This window comes from Alosa pseudoharengus, unplaced genomic scaffold, assembly GCF_046254945.1.
Source record: "Alosa pseudoharengus isolate Yale_2024_CS ecotype anadromous, Long Island Sound unplaced genomic scaffold, YU_APseudo_1.1 YU_APseudo_1.1_scf_20, whole genome shotgun sequence".
In the NCBI taxonomy this organism is placed as follows: domain Eukaryota; kingdom Metazoa; phylum Chordata; class Actinopteri; order Clupeiformes; family Clupeidae; genus Alosa; species Alosa pseudoharengus.
In genome coordinates, this window is record NW_027468664.1 from 32,111,575 (window position 1) to 32,135,749 (window position 24,175).

The window sequence follows — 24,175 nt, forward strand, 5'->3', positions numbered from 1 at the left end:
ACCTCCAGCCGTGTAATGAGCTGCATTGAACACATAAAGATCTATTGAGAACACCAAATCCATATTTCCTGTTATTTTGGTGGAAGTAATGTAAACATAGTGTAATGCCTTACAATTCAAAGACAGTAATATTGTAATGTAACAAATTACTTTGAGATGACCGTAACAAGTAATAAATAATGCATTAAGCTTTTGAAGTAACTTGCCCAACACTGGCTACCACTGCATGCTAGCCCAGCTCTTTAACCACTACGCTACCACTGCATGCTAGTCCAGCTCCTTAACCACCACGCTACTACTGCATGCTAGCCCAGCTCCTTAGCCACTACGCTACTACTGCATGCTAGCCCAGCTCTTTAGTCACCACACTACTACTGCATGCTAGCCCAGCTCCTTAGCCACTACGCTACCACTGCTTGCTAGCCCAGCTCCTTAGTCACTACACTACTACTGCATGCTAGCCCAGCTCCTTAGCCACTATGCTACCACTGCATGCTAGCCCAGCTCTTTAACCACTACGCTACCACTGCATGCTAGTCCAGCTCCTTAACCACCACGCTACTACTGCATGCTAGCCCAGCTCCTTAGCCACTACGCTACCACTGCATGCTAGTCCAGCTCCTTAACCACCACGCTACTACTGCATGCTAGCCCAGCTCCTTAGCCACTACGCTACTACTGCGTGCTAGCCCAGCTCCTAGTCACTACACTACTGCATGCTAGCCCAGCTCCTTAGCCACTACGCTACCACTGCATGCTAGTCCAGCTACCCACTACGCTACCACTGCCCTATATTGCATTTTATATAGAGCTTTTCAAGGCAACCAAAGCAGGGCTCTCACTGACCACCAGCCATGTTTATAGCACCCACCTGAGCGATGAACGGCAGCCGTGATGCGCCAGAACATTCACCACACATCAGCTTGAGGTGGAGAGAGAGGGAATAAATGAATGAGCCAGTTACTCTGGGGGAAGATTAGGGGGCCAGATTGAATGAGCCAGGTTGGGAATTTGGCCAGGACACTGGGGAGCCCACTACTCTGTGCGAGAGGTGGCATGAGATCTTTTTATGACCAACAGTGAGTCAGGACCTCGGTTTAAAGGTAAACTATGCAGTATTGGCAATTTCCTTACTGTTTTCTCAGTTTTTGCTTCTTTTTCGCTGGCTCTGTCATGACGAATGTCTGAGAAACTCCATCGCTACCTTTTTCTAGCCGGTGCCTGGCGTGTATGTGTATTTGAATGCAGTAAAGCAATTCGTTACACTCGTTATACTTCCTGACACTGAGGCCGTCGCCCCGCCGGCCCACAGTTGCAATGGTGTTTTTTTCGCTAGGGGGAAGCGAGACGGCCACCATTCAACCCGAAAAAAGTCATATAACCATTCCAATGACTCTGAAGCTGTTAAATGAAGGTACATTAAGCTAAAACACTTGCATATTAAGCTAAAAAACCTGCATAGTGTGCCTTTAACGTAGTGTTAATTTCGTCAGACGAGACGAGAGGAAAAATGTTCGTCAACAACCTTTTTTTCCATGACTAAGACGAGACGATGACGAGACTGTACTTATGTCCTGAAACACTGACTAAGACTATCTTAAGATGCATTATTGTTGACGAAAAAAGACAAGACTAAAATGTTTTGCATAAAATAAAAACTAAGATAAAATTTCCCTTCCATTTTCGTCTACAAAATGAGAAGACAGAATAGCTGTTACCTTTTCAAAATATTCCGAATGAGTTCATGGTTCATGCAGCAGCTTTCCTGTAGGCTAGTCTACTTGCTGTTGCTGCAACCCTGTGGCTGCAGCAGGAAACTACATGGAACAAGAACACCGGAGATTTCTGCTTCTGAGTTAGGCTTTATGCCACAATGCTACATACCCAGAAGTTGAAGCTTCTCTCATATATATACAAATTAACATCCCCCAGAATGTCCATAAGAAATTTTTCAGCAATAATGTCAACTATTTAACTAGTTACACTGATGATGCAAAGTTTGCTAGCAAGTAAGCTAATATGGAAAGTTCGCTAGCAAGTTTGAGAGTTGAGAGTTTGTGTTGTGTTTGGGCGCATATCGCCATCTAGCGTGGCGGAGTAAAACATTCATACTTGGGTCCAAGACAGTGTTTCTCAAACTTTTTCAGATGAAGGACCACTTAACTAATCAATAAAAAAGAAACGCACCTAGCTAAAAAAAAAAAAAAAATAGACCTAGCAGTATATTAGCCTACACAATACTCACTGAACCACCTTGCTTATTGTCTTTGCACTTTGTTTAATTGTGTCAGAGGATTCATATGATTTAAACTGGCATATCTGACATAGACAGTGTTGTAGAACAGTTTGAATTTACATACAAGTTGGTTCAATATTGCAAACAACTCATCTATATTATATTTTACCACGTCTGCTCGTGGACCACTTGGGATAGCTTGCGGACCACCAGTGGTCCCCGGACCACACTTTGTGAAACACTGGTCTATGAAGATCATGACAGTGGTCCAGTCAAATCTTTTACTGTCTATGGCCAAATCCCAGCCGAGCTATAACTGTAGCTCGACTTACCTGTGCATGTACTGACTGACAAAAAAATCAGAATGAGTAATTATAACAGTCGAGTAGCCCTGTGGACACACAATATTGTTAGAAAATTGAGATGTGTGAAACACTATTTGACTGAAATGGTAATCAGAAATAAATTGTTATAAAAAAAGACTAAAATGTTATGAATAAAACTGACTAAGACTAAGATAGCTTTAGTTTTCTTTTGACTAAAACAAGACTAAAATGACGAGACTTTTAGTTGACTAAAACTTGACTAACAAAAAAGACTAAAAAGGACATTTCGTCACAAGACTAAGACTAAGACTAAATAAAAAATAGGTGACAAAATTAACACTACTTTAACGTCTCATTCGAAGGACGAGTGTCTCATCCAGTTGTTCAAGTGGAACATTACAACATCACCATGGATATGCCTTTAAATAATACCCATAATGCCTTTAAATAATATCTATAATGCCTCTAAATAATACCCATAATGCCTTTAAATAATACCCATAATGCTTCTAAATAATACCCATAATGCCTCTAAATAATATCCATAATGCTTTGATCTGTATGTGTGTGAGCATAGCAACATCACCATGGATATGTGCCTCTAAATAATAGCCATAATGCCTTTAAATAATACCCATAATGCTTTAATCTGTATCTGTATGTGTGTGAGCATAGCAACATCACCATGGATATGTGCCTCTAAATAATATCCATAATGCCTTTAAATAATATCCATAATGCTTTCATCTGTATCTGTATACTGTGTGTGAGCATAGCACACATACAGATGAAAGCATCTGCACTGTATACGTTGAATAGACATGTCTGCTACAGTAATATGTATAGTATGTGTGTGTATGTATGTGTGTGTATGTAGGTTTGTGTACTTATACCTGCTGCTGACCAATATGCTGCCCAATATCAGGAGGACTTTGCTGTGGTGATGGTGAGGGAAGAGCAGTCAAGTTTAGGAACAATGCCACAGAACATGCAAAGACAAGTTATTTTTGCAGTGACTGGCAGATGTATTCAGCAGTCTAAAATCTCTTTCTGCAGTAAAATACAGTTGCTCATTATGACTTCCTATTTTGACAGTGTGTGTTGCCGTGTTACGGTAGCCAACCTTGGGACTGAGAAGTGTAGCTTACAGAATCTAGGGCACTCGTTGACACATAACATAAAAGCTCATTTAAGGTTTTTTTTTCCTGCAAAAGAAAATCCCCCAATGTGTTAAAATGGGGTTAAATGCGATTTGAACCGCCCGCTATTCATCCCACTCTGCTAACTCTTATTCTTTATGATTTAAAGAAGATGTTGGCTCATTTTATTAAATCTCCCAGTGAATATGTGGTGTTAATTAATGAATGCCCTACTACTGTATGTAAGCTACTCCACATCACTGCTATTTGTCACCCTGTGAGGTAGCTGCTTGCCTTTTAGTTTGTAAGCAGGCTGCTTGCTTGACCTATTTTTTTTTTCAAGAATGAATTTCACTGCCGAATCTTTTTTAAAGAGGCAGATGACAACCAAATGTACAGTGTACAACCCTGTGTCAGAGGGATGTGGTAGAGCTCTCTTGCCTGTCATATGGTTCAGAAAATAAAGGCTACACAAGAACTATGACAGCATGCCAAAAAGAAATTCATATTACAGGCCACGTCAAAAGGAATTACCACGGTTTGATCGCCATGGCAAAATTCAAGCAGAGGACAGAAGCACTCCAACAAATCCTTCCACCTAAACTGTACACGAGATGTGAAGCTTGAGGTCTACTGTAAATGCTACAGTTACAATGACCAGACAAGACCGTGTTTTTTACATAGCGTATTTATAGGGGTAATTCAATGTGTGTTACATAAACAAAAGCAGAGAATAATAGTACAATAGTTTTAAATACTTTAAAAAATAAAGTACATAAAATGGAATAATTATAAAACTTCAAAGACTCAAAGTAGAATAATTAAAATACATAGTGCATCTGATTAACAGAAAATGCATTTGATTATTCAGCAGAATGCATCTGAGAACAGTTTGGTCCTAGGTCTAGATTTGATACATCATCCAGAACATCCGGAAGTTGGTTCCAGAGCTGAACCGCACAGCAGCTAAAAGCTGCTTCAGCTCATAGCTCTAGCGACAGGTTTTACCAACAAGTATTTCCCTGAGACCTGAGAGGTCTGGAGGGTATGTGCTGCATATTTGGCATTACTTGGAGACATTTACCCTCATATGATATTTACAAAGGCGTGCAGGGGGATAAGGCGACAGGTATTAACTACTTACTTTGGCCTAATTCATTCTCAATCCACAACAATAACAACAACCCCACCGAAATATAACATACATTTTTACACTACACTACAAACCTGGCTCTAAGGGGGGCCAAACTCAGGGCACGCCGTATTGGCATTTTCACAACTGTAGTCTGATTGACCATAATATCCATTTAGTGTAGAGAGCAGAAAAGAGATGTGAGAATGCAGGTGTGAAATGAGGTGAGAATGGAGAACATGATATAGAGGAGAGGTCATGATGTATAGAGGAAGAGGTCATGATATATAGAGGAGAGGTCATGATGAGGTCATGATATATAGAGGAAGAGGTCATGATATATAGAGGAAGAGGTCATGATAGAGGAGAGGTCATGATATATAGAGGAAGAGGTCATGATAGAGGAGAGGTCATGATATATAGAGGTCATGATGAGGTCATGATATATAGAGGAAGAGGTCATGATGAGGTCATGATATATAGAGGAAGAGGTCATGATATATAGAGGAAGAGGTCATGATGAGGTCATGATATATAGAGGAGAGGTCATGATATATAAAGGAAAGGTCATGATATATAGAGGAGAGGTCATGATGAGCTCATGATATATAGAGGAAGAGGTCATGATATATAGAGAGGTCATGATGAGGTCATGATATATAGAGGAAGAGGTCATGATGAGGTCATGATATATAGAGAAGAGGTCATGATATATAGAGGAGAGTTCATGATATATAGAGAAGAGGTCATGATATATAGAGGAGAGTTCATGATATATAGAGGAAAGGTCATGATATATAGAGGAGAGGTCATGATGAGGTCATGATATATAGAGGAGAGGTCATGATATATAGAGGAGAGGAGAGGTCATGATATATAAAGGAGAGGTCATGATATATAGAGGAGAGGTCATGATGAGGTCATGATATATAGAGGAGAGGTCATGATATATAGAGGAGAGGTCATGATGAGGTCATGATAGATAGAGGAAAGGTCATGAATGATATATAGAGGAGAGGTCATGATATATAGAGGAAGAGGTCATGATATATAGAGGAGAGGTCATGATGAGGTCATGATATATAGAGGAGAGGTCATGATATAGAGGAGAGGTCATGATGAGGTCATGATAGATAGAGGAAGAGGTCATGATATATAAAAGAGGTCATGATGAGTTCATGATATATAGAGGAAGAGGTCATGATATATAGAGGAGAGGTCATAATATATAGAGGAGAGGTCATGATGAGGTCATGATATATAGAGGAAGAGGTCATGATATATAGAGGAGAGGTCATGATAGATAGAGGAAAGGTCATGATATTTAGAGGAAAGGTCATGGTAGAGGAAAGGTCTTAAACCAGTAGCAGTACTTTAAAATATATCCTAAAAGAAACTGGCAGCCAATGGAGGGACTTAAGTATAGGGGTGATATTTTCTCTTCTGCTTGTCTTTGTTAGGACTCGTGCTGCAGCGTTTTGAACTAATTGAAGTTGTCTAATTGTCTTTTTTGGAAGTCTTGTGAAGAGCCCGTTGCAATAGTCTAGGCGGCTTGAGATAAAAGCATGGACAAGCTTTTCTAGGTCAGACTGGGACATAAGGTCTCTCAGCTTGGCAATATTTTTCAGGTGATAAAAAAGATGTCCTAGTTACAGCTCTCATCAAAGTTGAGGTCACTATCAATTATGACTCCAAAGTTTCTGACTTTAGTCTTAAATTCAAGCCCTTTTGCCATAAAAAGTGTAGTAATTTTGTCTCTTTCATCCTTCCTCCTAAATAAAATTACTTCAGTCTTGTCTTTGTTCAATTGCAAATAGTTTTGTGACATCCACCTATTTATTTGGTCAAGGCAGTCACATAGTGAGCCAAGGGGGAAGAGGTCATGATATACAGTATGGAGGAAGAGGTCATGATCCAAACTGCATATTTCAATCAGTACACTGCTAATGAGCACTGAGCGCTTACTTGCGTTGTGCCCACTATTCAATGGTTAGTATTGTCCCAATATCTGCACTATATGCTTAACCCAAGTATTTGAAGTATGCACATAGGCAATTTGAGACACAGCCATTAGGAGAGGTCATGAGATAGAGTTGAGGTCATGAGATAATTAGAGAAAAATATCATATTTATTACCTTGCATTTGCAAAACAACGGTGTGAACTAGATGATGGTTCGTCATTTCTGGAAGGTTTTTCCTGTTCAAATAGCCCCAGGCAATCCTACTGAAATGCCAGATGAAGCTTCATGTACACAATACTCCAATAATTAAAAATAGCCCCAATAAGAAAATGGTAATTTTGACATCTTGATGCCCGAAACTAGCACCAGAGACATGAAAGTATATGATTACGGCCTTGAGAATTTTTTGCTGAAAGCAAGTCAATCTGCATATCACTGTACAGGGTCTGCAAGGGATTAGTCAATTTCTTAATTTGCCATTCAGATCAGAACAAAAAAACAGTTGCAAGAAACCTTTTTCACTGGTAATGTTTCTGTTTTCACTGTGGTGCAGCACAGACATGCACTGCATGTGGTTTGAGCACAAGGTGTGTCTGTTTTTATTGGGTTAGGTCTAGTTTGGGTTGTTTTTATTGGGTTAGGTCTAGTTTGGGTTGCTTTTATTGGGTTAGGTCTAGTTTGGGTTGCTTGGCAATGCGGATCGAAAGACATAGGCTATACCATTCTATTCCCTTTAATAATATAATTATCAATATAATAATAACAATAATAATAACAATAATAATCATTATCATAAAACATAATGATAAATGATGATAGGCTACCAAGTAAACTACAGGGATTAAAAACCTGAACAAATGTATTTACTAGGGCACAACAGTTCAATACTGGGGTTCAAAAAGGGGTCTAGCGACGCTCTGGATAACATGCCCCCTCCTCAGTCACGCACTGTGCTTAGTTTGGAGTGGGCGCGCGCGATCGCACACAGCGCTGACGGTGGCGCTCTGAGATCTCCCACCACTTTTCCACACATTAATAATTTGCTTGGCGCGACTTCACTCCCTCATTCGCCCCAGTAGCGCAGAGCGTGCCACAGCGGTGTCGACGGACGCTCAGCTCCTATGCTGTGAGTGACATCACACTCTCTCCGCTAGTGGGCAGGAAGAAGCTCGCTCGCATTCTCGTCCACATGCAGTGGTCCCGTAAGGTGCTGGTGTAATTTTTTTCATCTACATTTTCGTTGCCAAAAAGGGGCTGGACAAAATATTGCCACAATGAACAACAGCTTCCTGAACATGGCGTCGATAGGAGACTTCGACTCGCTGAACACTTCTATTCCTGCCACGAAAGTTGAAATCACTGTGTCTTGCAGGTAAGGGAATGGCTCGAATTAACCCATATCTGGAGCGCGTGTCTCATTCTTCTGAGCACTACGGAGAAAATATGCGACAACGCCAGGAATGCGTTTGGAGTAGGCTGGCGAACGACCCAACCAAAAAAGTTGAGACAGTTCATGTCATTCCAAAACATTTTCTCTAATTCCTCATACTTTCGAAAATAACACTTAGTGCAAAAAAAGTCTTCAAAGTTGTTTATTTAATACTAAAATGAAAAGAAATACGCCCCAGTGGCGTGTGTTGTTGTGGTGAAGCTAGTAGCTGATCTAATCTGACAGTTATGGTAGTTAAACGTAACATCGTTTGAGTGTTGTGTGTTCTGTTGGCTTTGTTGTGTTTTGTGGTCTGTTGGCTTGGCTTTACACCCTTTACACCAAGCATTATCTAATCTAATGATCTAATGAGTAAAGAAACCGCGAAATGTTGTTACCCACCTTGATTTAATGATCTCCTGGTGTGAATGTGGTCACGAGTTCTGTAAGACATTGTTGACATAACGTTTGAGACGTTTCTGAACCCTGCTCGAGTGAGCAACTCAAGCACTGACGAATGACAGCTACAAACAGATTCCCTGTTGCTGACAGTGACATGGGATTCCGTCGTTGTGTGACCGTGAAGCCAAAACTGTCGGAGGCTAAGTGTCGGATTTACTCACGGGTTAAAACCCCTCTGTCCCCCGAGACGTGATTTCCAGTATCGGAAGACAGTGCGGAGTTGTGTAACCCCTTTTTTTTCCCGGCCGTAGCCTAGTCTCCGCTGTACACCCTCGGCTCCGGCCTGTAAAGACTACTTGCTGTATTTCCCATATTGTTTTCTACACATGTGGGGTAGGCTAGTGAGAGAAAAGCAGACCAAACGTAATGCCACTTGGTTGGAGCTATTAGTCCATGAGCCACATGCCCAAAAAGGGGCGTGTCACTACCACTTGGGGGGGCAAATTCTCACTATATTTTTCTGAAAGCTACATATCTCTGGAGTATAAAATGGTATGATAGCAAGTTGGATCTTGTAGCTTTGTGGCTGTACAGGCCTTCAAAGTTGACTTCTGATTTGAAAAAAGGAAATTCCGCCTATTGACTTTTTTTTTGTTAAACCACTCATAAGAGCCCAGAAAATAATCCAAACCTCATTATTACTGATGCATATGTGGTGTTTGATGTTGGCATACATATTTTGAATCATTATGTGATTTTGCCCTTCATTTTAGTTGATAAAATTCAAGATTTATGTGTAATAATGAGCAAATCTACGTTTTCAGAGACACAACGTGTTGCAGCACTAATTGAAATGCCCACTACCTCATTAATCAATGTATTTAAACCTTCCTACCTCCCAGCAGAGACTTGAAATACAAATGATTACATAGGTCTGCATTGCTATGCTATTTACTATTTGTAAATGTACTATTCGGAAACACCCCAAAATTCAGTAAATTTGTATTTTATTGAAACTACCCATAAGAGATATTCCAAGAGATCAAAACATCATGATTACCAATCACATATTACCTTTACATTCAAGGAATACCATGGGGGGGGGGGGGGGGGGGGCACCAACAAGGAGCACCCAAGAGCAACAGGGGCAAGGAAAAACTCCCTTACCAAGGAAGAAACCTTGGGCAGATCCACGGCTCAAGGGGCTAACCCAACTGCCAGGGGTCTTAGTGTGTGTGTTGGGGGGATGACAGGGGAGATGGGATAGTGTGCTGTGTATGTGGGGAGAGGGCAGTGTGCAATATGTGTGTTGGAGAAGCTTCCTCATGAGACAATGTGCTGTGTATTGGGGGGGGGGGGGGGGGCAATTGTATAAGCTGCAGCTAATAGTTGGGAAATTATGGTAATTGCATCACAGGTGCTAAAATGATCTACATTATACATTTCAGTTGTACTTTTGACTAGTGAGATGTAGATGAACTGGTTGGTGAAAATATTCATACTTTACACATTGTTATCATTATGTACAATTATTATTATTATTATTATTATTATTATTATTATTATTATTATTATTCATCATACTTAAAATTGTCTTTCATCTGATGTTAAAATAATTTCCATTGAAAAGAAATAATTTTCCAAGACTTGATCTACAAGTACATACATTTACAACAGTTTTAAAAATTCTACACAGTTAGATCTGATGAGACAGAAACTGAAATTGGATCAATCCATTTTCAGAGGAACATGAGTTCATTTGCATATCTACAGCAGGCAAAGCAACACAAGAGGTTAGGGATGATCTGATTCAGGCTTATACTACATGCAAAGATCATGACATAGAGGCTGGAGTCAGATACACCTAAGCACAAATTCCATGATACATTGACAAAGCAAAAATTAAATACATTTACAAGCATGAGTCAAAAAAGAAAACACAGGCACATGGGAAGACTATAATGTTAAAGACTGGACATGAGAGAAGTCTTTTGTCACCCTTTGGACCTTAACCATGGTCATTGGCGACACCTGAGGGGACCCCAAGGAAAACCTCTAAAGCAGCACTTGCAAAGCATTTGCAGAAACTTGCATCACTATCAGATAATCTTCCAGATGAATATAATACAGCAACAATCATTGATGGAATGTCTCTGGTCCAGAAGGTCAATAACAATGTCTCAACTTATGCAGACATTGCTGCTGCTATTCATAGCATGATCCGTAAAGAGGCAAAGCAGAGGCAGATCATTTTTTAGATTAAATTAGATTAGATTTAACTTTATTGTCATTGTGCAGAGAACAAGTACAGAGACAACGAAATGCAGTTTGCGTCTAACCAGAAGTACCCTGGAAATTCTCGCGAGAGCACAATTTGTGCCCGCAAGATACTCTGGCCACGAGCAATGATCCAAATTTCTTCTACCTCTCGAGCGAGAGGGACCAATCAAATCGGTGTAGGCGGGACAAAGGCGAGCTGCACTGATGACGACGGTGCTGCGACGTCCGGAATCATCTAGAAAACATTGCAAGATAGCTACCGATGAACACCAGTTGTTTGAAACGGCTTTGGCCGCTACAATAAAGGATTTAGATTTGGCTTTTCAACTAAAAGAGGAGCAGAATCGCCCTCAAATCGTTCCTTTGCAAGAACTGGATACGTCACACCGTGAATTGTTGTGATTGGTCGTAGCGTTATCCAACTGCGTGCAGTGAGAGTTTCAAATGCATGCTTGGTGCCGCCCCTCGAATTGGGCCATTTTCATTACTCGTGGCCAGACCCTTAATCTGAAAGATTCCAGGGTCTGGTTTACCAGGCTAAACCAGAAGTGCAAAAAAGCAGAAAAGTACAATGTGATATACACAGTATAGGCAGGTGGTGCATAGACAAGACAAGAAATATAGTGCAGTGTAGACAGTTAGTATACAGTTGTTTTGCAGAAGGTGGTTTAGAGTAGCATAAATTAAATATAAATATGGGCAGTGTATTAGCAGTTACCTTATAAGAGCAGAATAAATATGGCTATGTACTGTAATATGAACAGTGTATGAACAACATGTACAGGTATGTGCAATGTAGTGGCGGTACCATTATAGTAGTAGTAAGAACAATATAGATATATGCAGTGTATTAACAGAATATATTACAGAAAAACTGAATAAATATGGATATTTAGTATGAACCATATAGACAGATAGGTACAGTATGTACAACTATGTGCAGTGTGGTAACAGTACCATTGTAGTGCAGAAACAGTAACATTACAATAGTATTAGTAATAAGTGCATGTGCAGGATGAAAAGCAGTAGAATATGGCTATGTACAGTCTAAGTGTAATTACAGTATGTACATTTGTAAATAAATAGACGGATGGGATAGATGGGTGGGATAGGGTAGTGCAGTTGTGGGGGGGCTAGGGGATGTCCGCCTCCTTGTTGTCCCTGTCAAGGTTGCCATGGTCGTGGACACCTCAACAGGCACAGGCAAGGAGGCATCAGGTGGGGGTGGGGCAGGGGGTGATGGGGGCTTAGTTTGTTGGATGTCACCGGGATGCAGAGCTAGAGTTCAGTAGGGTGACAGCTGCAGGAAAGAAGCTTCCTCTGAACCTGCTGGTTCGGATGCGGAGAGACCTGTAACGCCTCCCGGAGGGGAGTGGGGTGAACAGTCTGTGGTTGGGGTGAGAACAGTCTATGATGATGCGCCCCTTACGCAAGCATCGCTTGCCCTGGATGGCCTTGATGGAGGGGAGTAAGGAACCGGTGATGTGTTGGGCAGTTTTCACCACCCTCTGCAGTGCTTTCCGGTCGTGGGCAGAGCAGTTGCCATACCAAACTCTGACACAGTTGGTGAGGATGCTCTCGATGTTGCAGCGGTAGACGTTCACCAGGATCTGAGGAGACAGATGGACCTCAGAAAGAAGAGACGCTGGTGAGCCTTTTTGATCAGGGTAGAGGTGTTGAGGGTCCAAGAGAGGTCCTCAGGACCTCAGGAGATGTGGACACCCAGAAACTTGAAGCTGGTGACATGCTCCACCTCAGTCCTGTTGATGAAAATGTGTGTGTGTGTGCTAGCTTTAGACTTCCTGAAGTCCACAATGAGCTCTTTGGTCTTCTTTGTGTTGAGAGCCAGGTTGTTATCAGTGCACCACGATGTTAGGTGCTGGACCTCCTCCCTGTAGGCCGTCTCATCGTTATTGCTGATGAGCCCAATCACCGTAGTGTCATCTGCAAACTTGACAATGGTGTTAGAGCCATGTACAGGTGTGCAGTCGTAGGTGAAGTGGGAGTAGAGGAGAGGGCTTAGGACACATCCCTGTGGTACACTGGTGTTCGATGGTTGAGGAGGTGCGATTATCTAACCTAACAGACTGAGGTCTGTTGGTTATGAAGTCCAGAATCCATAAGTTTGGTTTTTCTTTTATCACATACACATATATTGGTAGATGTTTTTTCTTTACCTTGACATGTTTCGACGTATACTTCCGTCTTCATCAAAAGGTCACATGGTGGAGTAGTGTGACGCATTTTTATCAGCTGATGTTGTTATGGAGATGTGATCCACCTGTCAGTTTTTTGACAGCTGGACCACACCTCCTGCATGCCAGAGTCATTAAGCAGGAGAACAACCGATACCACCGCTGGATAAAGGAGGCGATTGAAATAAGAAAGCGGAGCCCAAAGACGATGAACAGAGATGAGGGAGCATATATGCTCTCCCATACCTGGAGTGCCGTCCTGGGGGGCGGCTGACTGACAGCAGGAGGTGTGGTCCAGCTGTCAAAAAACTGGCAGGTGGATCAAACCTCCGTAACAACATCAGCTGATAAAAACACGTCACACTACTCCACCGTATGACCTTCTGATGAAGATGGAAGTATACGTCGAAACATGTCAAGGTAAAGAACATCTACCAATATATGTGTATGTGATCAAAGAAAAAACAAACTTATTTATCTCAAGTGTAGACACAATGAATGCAATACAAGTAGTCCAGAATCCAGTTACAGAGGGAGGTATTGATGCCCAGTTCACTGAGTTTGGTGATTAGTTTGGAGGGGATGATGGGGTTGAAAGCTGAGCTGAAGTCAATGAACAGCATTCTTACATACTGTAGGTGTTGCTATTGTCAAGGTGGGACAGGGCAGAGTGAAGTGCCATAGAGATGGCATCCTCTGTGCTCCTGTTCTGACGATGAATTCAATGAATATATTAAAGATCCTTTGTACTCGTTTCAGCTACAATTTAAAAAACATTTGTACTGCAGACCTACAATGTCATCATTTAACATTAATTTCAACTCGCAATTGAAAGTAAGGAAGGTAGAATAGTAATGATAAATAAGGTCTGCATTCAGGTATAACATGTTGCTCTGAAAACTCAAATTAGCTTTTTTTTGCACATAAATCTTGAATTTTATCAACCAAAATGAAGAGCAAAATCACATAATGAGTCAAAATATGTATGCCAAAATCAAACACCACATATGTATCAGTAATAATAAGATTTGGATTATTTTCTGGGCTCTTATGAGTGTTTTAACAAAAAAAGCCAATAGGCGGAATTTCCTTTTTTTTCAAATCAGAGGTCAACTTTGAAGGCCTGTACAGCCACAAAGCTACAAGATCCAACTTGCTATCATACCATTTTATACTCCAGAGATATGTACCTTTCAGAAAAATATAGTGAGAATTTGCCCCCCCAAGTGGTAGTGACGACCCCCTGTGGCTCATGGACTATATGTGTATCATTCAGTTTAGCGTGGAGGGTGATAGTAAGAGATTGCCCTGCCAGAGCATCTGTTACAAACGGACTTTAAGCAGTGGTCTAGGTCTTGGCACCTGGCTTTATTTGACACGTTGAATTGTTTTTGAATAAGATTGGGTCATGCTGAGTCAAATCAGACTAATCCAGGAAAGTCGTTGCCACCCCATCTCACATTTTACTCTCTAAGGTTTAGGTCCCAAAACTAACTCCTGCCTTATCTTGGAAGACATGTTTGGGCTTAGGCTACTTTAAAAAGTAATATTCCTAACCTGGCCAAACTCTGTAGGATGGAAGATATAAATGTAGTAGGCTACTTGAAAGTTACTGTATGCCCATTGAAATTGTTTAGCTCGACTTTCATAGTCAAGAGAGTACAATTAATATACTGCATAATCAAAAAGTCTAAAGAATGGCCCTTGAACATACTCTCCCCTTGTAATTGAATGTGCGCTCTGTCTGTTGTTGTATGGCTCCTGTACACGTAGGTTACACTCTCTTGGTGTGTTGTTATTGTTCCTGAACGTGGCGTCAGATTCTTCACTCCTCTTCATCTCTACTCTCTCTCCCTTTGACCTACACTCTCTCCCTTCATCTGTACTCTCTCTTTTCCTTCATCTCTACTCTCTCTCCCTTCATCTCTCTCTCTCTTCATCTCTACTCTCTCTCTCTTCATCTCTACTCTCTCCCGTCATCTCTACTCTCTCTCCCTTCATCTCTCTTTCTCCCTTCATCTCTACTCTCTCTCCCTTCATCTCTACTCTCTCTCCCTTCATCTCTACTCTCTCCCGTCATCTCTACTCTCTCTCCCTTTATCTCTCTCTTTCCATTCATCTACTCTCTCCCTTCATCTCTACACTCTCTCCCTTCATCTCTACTCTCTCCCGTCATCTCTACTCTCTTTCCCTTCATCTCTACTCTTTCCATTCATCTCTACTCTCTCTCCCTTCATCTCTACTCTCTCTCTCTTCATCTCTACTCTCTATCCCTTCATCTCTCTCTCTCCCTTCATCTCTACTCTCTCCCGTCATCTCTACTCTCTCTCCCTTCATCTCTCTCTCTCCCTTCATCTATACTGTCTCCCGTCATCTCTACTCTCTCTCCCTTCATCTCTCTCTTTCCCTTCATCTCTCTCTTTCCCTTCATCTCTACTCTCTCTCTTCATCTCTACTCTCTCTCCCTTCATCTCTACTCTCTCTCCCTTCATCTCTACTCTCTCCCTTCATCTCTACTCTCTCTCTCTTCATCTCTACTCTCTCTCTTCATATCTACTCTCTCTCTCCGTTCATCTCTACTCTCTCCCTTCATTGGGGGCAGCGGTGGCCTACTGGTTAGCGCTTCGTACTTGTAACCGGAGGTTTGCCGGTTCGATTCCTGACCAGTAGGCACGGCTGAAGTGCCCTTGAGCAAGGCACCTAACCCCTCACTGCTCCCCGAGCGCCGCTGTTGTTGCAGGCAGCTCACTGCGCCGGGATTAGTGTGTGCTTCACCTCACTGCGTATTCACTGTGTGCTGAGTGTGTTTCACTAATTCACTGATTGGGATAAATGCAGAGACCAATTTTCCCTCACGGGATCAAAAGAGTATATACTTACTTATACTTACTTACTATACATCTCTACTCTCTCTCTCTTCATTTCTTCTCTCTCTGTCTTCATATCTACTCTCTCCCTTCATCTCTACTCAATTCAATTCAATTCAAATATGCTTTATTGGCACGACAAATCATATGATGCATTGCCAAAGCGTTCACAGGAATAGTGATAATTACAAAAAAGTAAACAAATAAACATATACAAACATTACAAACATTTACATTTCATCAATACACTGTGTGTGTGTGTGTGTGTGTGTGTGTGTGTGTGTGTGTGTGTGTGTGTGTGTGTGTGTGTGTGTGTGTGTGTGTGTGTGTGTGTGTGTGTGTGTGTGGGCGCGTTGCTCAGTGGTCACTCCTCCACTTTCTGTCACAGTTGTGTATGTAGTGTGCAGCTAGTATTGCACAATCTTCCTCTTCTCCTAATAAATATCTAATTTTCTTGTGATCTTCGATCTCAAAGTATTTTGGATATATAGATTGGAATTTTGGATAGAAGTTGGAGCGTATTTCTTCTTTGTAGTTAGGGCAGCTAGTGAGGAAGTGTAATTCTGACTCAATTTCTTTTTTGTCACAGTTCACACAAATTCTGTTTTCTTTAGGCAACCAGGTTTGCCTGCGTCTGCCTGTTTCTATTGCCAGACTGTGGTTGCTAAGCCTGTATCTAGACATTGTTTTTCTCAAGTTGGTGTTTCTTACAATTGTCAAGTATTTTGCTATTGGTTTTCCCTGTTAAGAGTCAAATAACTTTGTAGTTTACTTTGTTTTTCTGTTGTTTTTGTCCAGTATGTGAGATATTTTTCTTTCTGGGTGTTGATAATTTGGTTGGTATTTATTCTTTCAATTTTTGCAGTACATCTAGGTTCTGCTGCAGGCCCTCTGCTGTTGGAGATAGCAAAACCAGATCATCTGCAAATAAAAGAAATTTGATTTCGGAATCATGAAGGCTGAGGCCAGGTGCTTTTGATTTTTCTAGTTGGTTTGCCAATTCATTGATATAGATGTTGAAGAGAGTTGGTGAGAGTGGACAGCCTTGCCTAACGCCCCGCCCTTGAGTGAAGTAGCTGGTTTGCTTATTTCCAATTTTAATTGTGCATTTATTGTTCGAATACATTGTTTTTATTATGCTGTATGTTTTGCCTCCAATACCACTGTCAATTAGTTTCGAGAGTAGACCTTCATGCCAAATTGAATCGAAAGCTTTTTCAAAGTCTACAAAGCAGGCAAATACTTTTGATTTGTTTTGGTTCATATGTTTGTCAATTAGGGTTTGTAATGTGAAGATATTATCTGATGTTCTATAATTTGGTAGGAATCCAATTTGGCTTTTGCTTAGGACACTGTGCTCGATAAGGAAGTTCATGATTCTTTTGTTCATGATGCTGCAGAAAACCTTCCCCAGATTACTGCTTACACAGATGCCTCGGTAATTATTTGGGTCTAGTTTGTCTCCACTATTAAATATGGGCGTTATGAGTCCTTTATTCCAAACGTCAGGGAAATAACCAACACTAAGAATAAAATTAAAGAGTTAATATCGCCATTTTGAGTCTGTGATCAGCATGTTTTAGCATTTTATTAAGAATTCCATCTGGTCCACTCGCTTTTTTTGGTTTTAGGGTGTGCAGTCTGTCTAGCAGTTCCTTTTCAGTGATAGGGTAATCTAGTTGGTTTTGGTATTTAGAAATTGTGTCTTCCATTTTGGTCAGTTTTTCGACTATTTGGATTTGTTCATGGGTCATATCTGTTTTGTTATACAGATTTTCAAAATAATCTTTCCATGTATTGCCATTTTGTATGGCTGGTTCTTCATGGGGCTTTTTGTTTAGCGAGTTCCAGTTTTCCCAGAAGGTATTCGTATTTAGTGATTCTTCAATTGTTTGTAGTTGGTTTTGAATATGATGTTCTTTTTTCTTTCTAAGTGTTTTTTTGTATTGTTTGAGTTCCTCATAGTATTGAATGCGTAAATCGTCATTGTTTGGCTGTCTATGCTTTTGGTTTGATAATTGTCTTAGTTTTTTCCTCATCATTTTGCAGTCCAAGTCAAACCATTTCTCATCACTTTGTTTGGTATTTCTTCTTTTTTGAGGGGGACGTATGGCTGATAGCTCTGCCAGGTAGTCAAATATATGGTTAATATTTGCTACTGCTAAGTTTACGCCTTCTATATTGTGGGGGTAACTACTAAGAAGGAAAGTATCAATAGTTGGGGAAACTTTAGGGTGATGGAGAGCTGTTAGGTAGTTTTCTTTGCTGTTCTTAGTCCATCTGTAACTCTCTCTCGTGCGGAACAGCTTGCTGGGCTGTTCTTGTATGTTAGAGTTTTCTGTTCTTTTAAGGTATGCAGTAACTTGGCTGTGGTCTGATAGGGGTGTTAGTGGCTTGACTGTGAATGCTCTAAAAGTGGATGAGTCTAAGTCTGTTATCATGTAGTCAACTGTTGAGCAACCAAGAGGTGAACTGTAGGTGTATCTTCCGAGAGAGTCCCTTCTCACCCTACCATTGACAAGATACAGGCCCAGGCTTTGGCAGAGCTCTAAAAGTAGTTTCCCATTTTTGTTTATTTGTGTGTCAGAGCTGTTCCGTGGGAAGTTAACAACATTTTGTGGGAAGCTCTGCCCAAATATATATATGTGTTGCCATGATCTGCTGTATAGTCAGGAAGGGATCCTGTCCTTGCATTCAGATCTCCACAGATCAATACACTTCCCTGGGCCTGGAAGTGGTTGGTTCATGGTGTCAAATATATCTTCGTTGTAGTAGGGAGATTCAGAGGGTGGTATATACACAGCACAAACAAATATATCTTTGGTTGTTTGGGTGAGTTGTTTGTTGATTTTAAACCAAACGTGTGAGTCCTCTTTTTTTATTAGTGAGATGTATTTATCTATTTCTAATTTATGCCATATCACCATGCCCCCTGAATCTCTCCCTCATGTTATTCCTTTATTTTTTCTGGAGGAGATCGCTATTTCTCGATATCCTATAGGACAGAGGGTGACCTCATTATTCTTGCGCCATGTTTCTTGTAAAATTATAATGTCCATGTTTGAAATGCTTTTCTGAAATTCCACAGTGTTAGTTTTGCAACCAAAAGTGGATGATTGAATGCCTTGCACATTCCAGAGGGTAATTGTTAAGGATTTCTCTCTCCCTTCATCTCTACTCTCTCTCTCTCTCTCTCTCTCTCTCTCTCTCTCTCGTCCCCTTTGCCTGTGCGTTCCTTATATCAATGCTGTTCCTGGGTACCAAACCCTTTGCCTGTGCGTTCCTTATCTGACAGCGATTACTTTTTCGACCTGCAGCTCAGGCTGGAAACCTGTGCATCTTTTTCTGCTGCTTCCGTTACAATTTTGACAGGACCAATCACAAGCTGGCTTATCCACCTGGCGCACTATTGGCAGGAACGATGACTATAGCGGCAGAGCCTGGAGTTTTCCCCCAGTGTCCAGGTGTGTGTGTGTGTTCCTCATTCTTCAAGAGGTGTGTGTAAGTTCCTCAGTATTATGTGTAAAGCTGTAAATGTTGTTTCATAGTCGATTAATCTGTGTCTCTGTGTGTGTGTGTACGTCTTTGTGTTCCTTAACCTTCAGGAGGTGTGTGTGTGTGTGTGTATGTGTGTGTGTGTGTGTGTGTACGTCTTTGTGTTCCTTAACCTTCAGGAGGTGTGTGTGTGTGTGTGTGTGCGTGTGAGTGTGTGTGTATGTGTACGTTGGTGTGTTCCTCAGTCTTCAGGAGGTGTGTGTGTGTGAGAGTGTGTGTGTGTGTGTGTGTTCCCCCCATCCTTCAGGATGTGTGTGTGTGTGTGTATGTGTACGTTGGTGTGTTCCTCAGTCTTCAGGAGGTGTGGGTGTGGGTGTGGGTGTGTGTGTGTGTGTGTGTGTGTGTGTGTGTGTGTGTGTGTGTGTTCCCCCCCATCCTTCAGGATGTGTGTGTACATAACAGTGTTAGGCAGGTCTGCCCAGGCTCCATGTTTACCCCTGCAGTAGCGTGCTCTGCTCTGTTGTGTGCTGTTGCCACCAGTGTGCCTGTGTGACTCCACAGGTTTGTGTGTGTGTGTGTGTGTGTGTGTATGTGTGTCTGCGTGTCTGCGTGCGTGTGTGTGTGTGTGTGTGTGTGTAGGATCAGAGAGTCTGACATTAGTAATGCCACTGCACACTGGTGGACCCCCAGGGAGGAGGCGATCTGAGCACCAGGCTCTCTTCACAACAGCACACTAGTGACCTACATAGGACACACAGAGGGGGCTCTACGCACTACACAGTGCTCTGTGCATACTGTACATGCTAGGCTACCTCTATTAGCATCCACAGGCAGTAAGTAGGTTTTGTCCTAATCAGGTCCGTACTCAGTGAAGGGTGGGTGCTCTCTGGAGAGTGCAGTGTTTGATGATGCGGCCTCACATGCAGGTCTCTGGCTATGGGTTGGATTTGGTGTGGATTCACTGAATCAGTCTATGGCTGGAGAGCAACAGGATGTACTACAGTATGTGGTGTGTCTGGCTTGAGAGTAACAGGATGTACTATGTGGTGTGTTTAGTGCAACAGGATGTACTATGTGTGGTGTTTAGAGCAACAGGATGTACTATGTGGTTTGTTAGAGTAACAGGATGTACTACAGTATGTGGTGTGTCTGGCTGGAGAGTAACAGGATGTACTATGTGGTGTGTTTAGTGCAACAGGATGTACTATGTGTGGTGTTTAGAGCAACAGGATGTACTATGTGGTGTGTTTAGAGTAACAGGATGTACTACAGTATGTGGTGTGTTTGGCTGAAGAGCAACAGGATGTACTCTGTGATGTGTTTTGTGCAACAGGATGTACTATGTGGTGTGTTTGGCTGGAGAGCAACAGAATGTACTATGTGGTGTGTTTAGAGTAACAGGATGCACTATGTGGTGTTTATTGCTGACGCTCTGCTGATATGACAAGAGGTCAGAGTACTGTATGTTTACACACTTTTAGGAGGCCCTCATCAACAGAAAGAAAGAATCTATCTCTCTCTCTCTCCCTCCCTCCCTCTTTCTCTCTCTCTTTCTCTCTAATTGAAAGTGCTTTATTGGCATGATAGCAAACAAGGACTTTGTATTGCCAAACCGCCCTTCAAAGGATAAAATGAATAATACACTGGATACTGTAGACAGAGGTAGATGCACTGTATATCTGTAACATTGTAACTCAAATACAGTGCTAGATATTACAGGACAATATATTAATTCTGTATACTTCTCACAGTGAGAAAGAAAGTTCTCCTCTGTCTCAACCTTTCCTGTCTGGCAGTGACCACTCTCTCTCCCTCCCTCCCTCGCTCTCTCTCTCCCTCCCTCCCTCCCTCTCACTCTTCTCTCCCACTCTCTTTCTCTCTCTCTCTTTCACACACGCACACACACACACACACACACACACTCTTCTTTTGGACTTTGTGATGGAATTGATTTGAGGAGCAAGCAATTGCTGCTGATCAATACCCTAGCTCCCAGACACACACACAGAGAGACACACACACACACACACAGACAGACAGACACACACACACACACACACACACACACACACACACACACACACACACACAGACACACACACACAAAGTCACACACACACACACACACAGACAGACACTCACACACACACACACACACACAGACAGACACACACACACACACACACACACACACACACACACACACACACACACACACACAGAGACACACACACACACACACACACACAGAGACACACACACAAAGTCACACTCCCATGGGGTTATCGGAGCTCCACTGCCAATCAGTGGGTCTCACCAGACAATAGCAGGCCGGTGGTTACACACACACACACACACACACACACACACACTGAGCCTTCGTTTCATAATCACTCACACATTATGTTACCTCAGCCATTCAAGCAAGGTCTCTTCTGATCTTCTGAGTTAGCTCCATAGAGCAGATTAAAACACAGCAATCAATCAAAGTCTCCTAAAGTTTAGCAGCTAGCAACACACAGCAGCAACAGCCTACGGCACACAGTAGTCAAAAGTACACACACACACACAGACACACACACACAGACACACACACACACACACACACACACCTACACACACACACACACACGCACACACACACACACACACACGGGCAGTAGGCTAAAGTACACAGGCAGCCTGTGTCTGCTTGTCTTGTGACTTCATCACTCAGAGACCACAGACTGGGGTTTGGTCAGCTAAGGTGACTGCAGACACACACACACACACACACACACACACACACGCACACACACACACGCACACACACACATACACACACACACACATACACAGACAAACACTACAGTCATTGGCGAATTGGGAATGTTTGTGTGGAAAATTTTTTTTCTCTGTTATGTTTCTGATGTCAACAGAATTTCCAGTCATTAGTCACAAAGGTGAGAACACACAGCCGGTGATTTAGGTGTGTGTGTGTTCCATGCATTTACGCTGCTGAATATGTCAGCTTTCCACAAATAGTCCATAAATATTGGCCTGTCATTTGTGAAGTGAGCAAACACCATATTTCTATTCACCATATATAACACCGGTTTACAGACTCATCTGTTTACAGTATCTAAAATCGTTGCTAGGTTACGGGGACGCTGGCGAGACACGCCGTTCCGTCTGGCATCATGTTTTTGTTTGTTTTAATGTAATGTTCGTAATTTTATGTAATGTCACGTTTATTTTTTTGTATTGATTTGTCTAGTTAAATGTTTTCTCTCTTTATTTACGTTATTTTTGATAGTTTTCGTATTATTCTCTTAGTCCTTTTTACTGCTTTCAAGTCGGCTGATGTTGTTAACGTCTGTCCATTGGGAGCTTGCTATGGCTAGCTTTTGCCCTGGGCCTCTTACATCCTTCCCATCCATCTGTGAGCCGGTGCTGCACTTCACTGTCTGGTCGAGGGGATTTCTCGGGACAGCAGCTGGAGCTACTCTGAGAAAGATCTGCTGAGGCCGCCAAGCTGTTTCTGACCAGTGAGCTGCCATCCCAACTGCCTGGAGTCTGGATTGAGCAGACTAACGTTAACGTTAACGTTGAAGAACTCTGCATTACGGACCAACAAACGGTCGCTGTTAAAAGTCCACCGAGTTGCTGATCTACAAGATCGCCCATGACTTCGGACTGTTATGCTTCCAGTGATATCCAGACTATAACAAGGCCTAACGTTCATGTTATCTCCAGACTGCCAGTGAGTGTAAAAAACTTTGTTGGCGTTGCATGCATCGGTTGTGGAGACACAGCTGTGCGCAGTTTCACGCGAGTCATCATTGCCCTTGGACATTTTCAGCCGGTTGGAAATTAGACTAATTTTATTTTTAATTTTGATTTATTTTATTTATTAATTTGTTTGTTGTCTGTCTTGTATGTCTTGGTGTCACGGGTACGCTGGCGACTACGCCACTCCGTCCGGCATCTTTTGCGTTTGTTATTTCTTAAAGGAGAATTCCGGTTGGATGGCTAGCTCGATGCCGAAGCACCACAATTGAAAAAGCTGTTGGTAGCATCGGCTAACTAGCGCCAGATTTTGGAGTGCAGGGGACAAGCCGAGATGGGCTATGAGACATACATTCACACTCGGTATCATGTTTCAATACACTTTAGGTCAATATCACACCGGAATTCTCCTTTAAATGTAGTTCTATGTCTTGGTATCACGGGTACGCTGACGACTACGCCGCTCCGTCCGCTATTGTCTTTGTTAGTCTATGTGTCAATGACAATATCTTAGCCTATATGTGGAGCGCTTTGGGTTGCACTCTGTGCACGTTAAATGCGCTATACAAATAAAACTGACTTGACTTGACTTGACTAAAATCACTAGTTCTCCTTGTAATGTCTTTGTTTGTATTTGTTTATGGTTGTTGTTTAAATATTTAGTCTATTCCTATTATTAGTGTTTTTATACAGCCCATGTGACTACTTTGAATTGTTAACTTTTGATGATAATGTTTAATGTTATTGTGGTACGTACGTTGTGAGTGTGTGTGTGTGTGTATATTAATGTGTGTGTGTGTGTGTGTGTTGCCTGAGATCTAGTCTCTGTGTCTTTCTGTGAGTGTGTGTGTGTGTGGTGTGTGTGTGTGTGTGTTGCCTGAGATCTAGTGTCTGTGTCAATATATGTGTGTGTGTTTGGTGTGTGTGTGTGTTGCCTGAGATCT

General features: G+C 41.9%; 1 protein-coding gene across 2 annotated transcripts in view; it reads left to right on the top strand.

Moving 5' to 3' along the window:
• Positions 1-7,962: 7,962 nt before the first annotated feature.
• The window catches only part of LOC143136419 (copine-8), a 185,488-nt gene continuing 169,275 nt past the window's right edge, over positions 7,963-24,175 (top strand). Inside the window, exon 1 of one of the 2 annotated variants that reach the window (XM_076297121.1) lies at positions 7,963-8,167. In XM_076297121.1, the coding sequence (XP_076153236.1) occupies positions 8,070-8,167 (98 nt within the window). In that variant the 5' untranslated portion in view covers positions 7,963-8,069. The remainder of the gene's footprint in view (positions 8,168-24,175) is intronic. The other variant, XM_076297122.1, reaches the window with a different exon arrangement.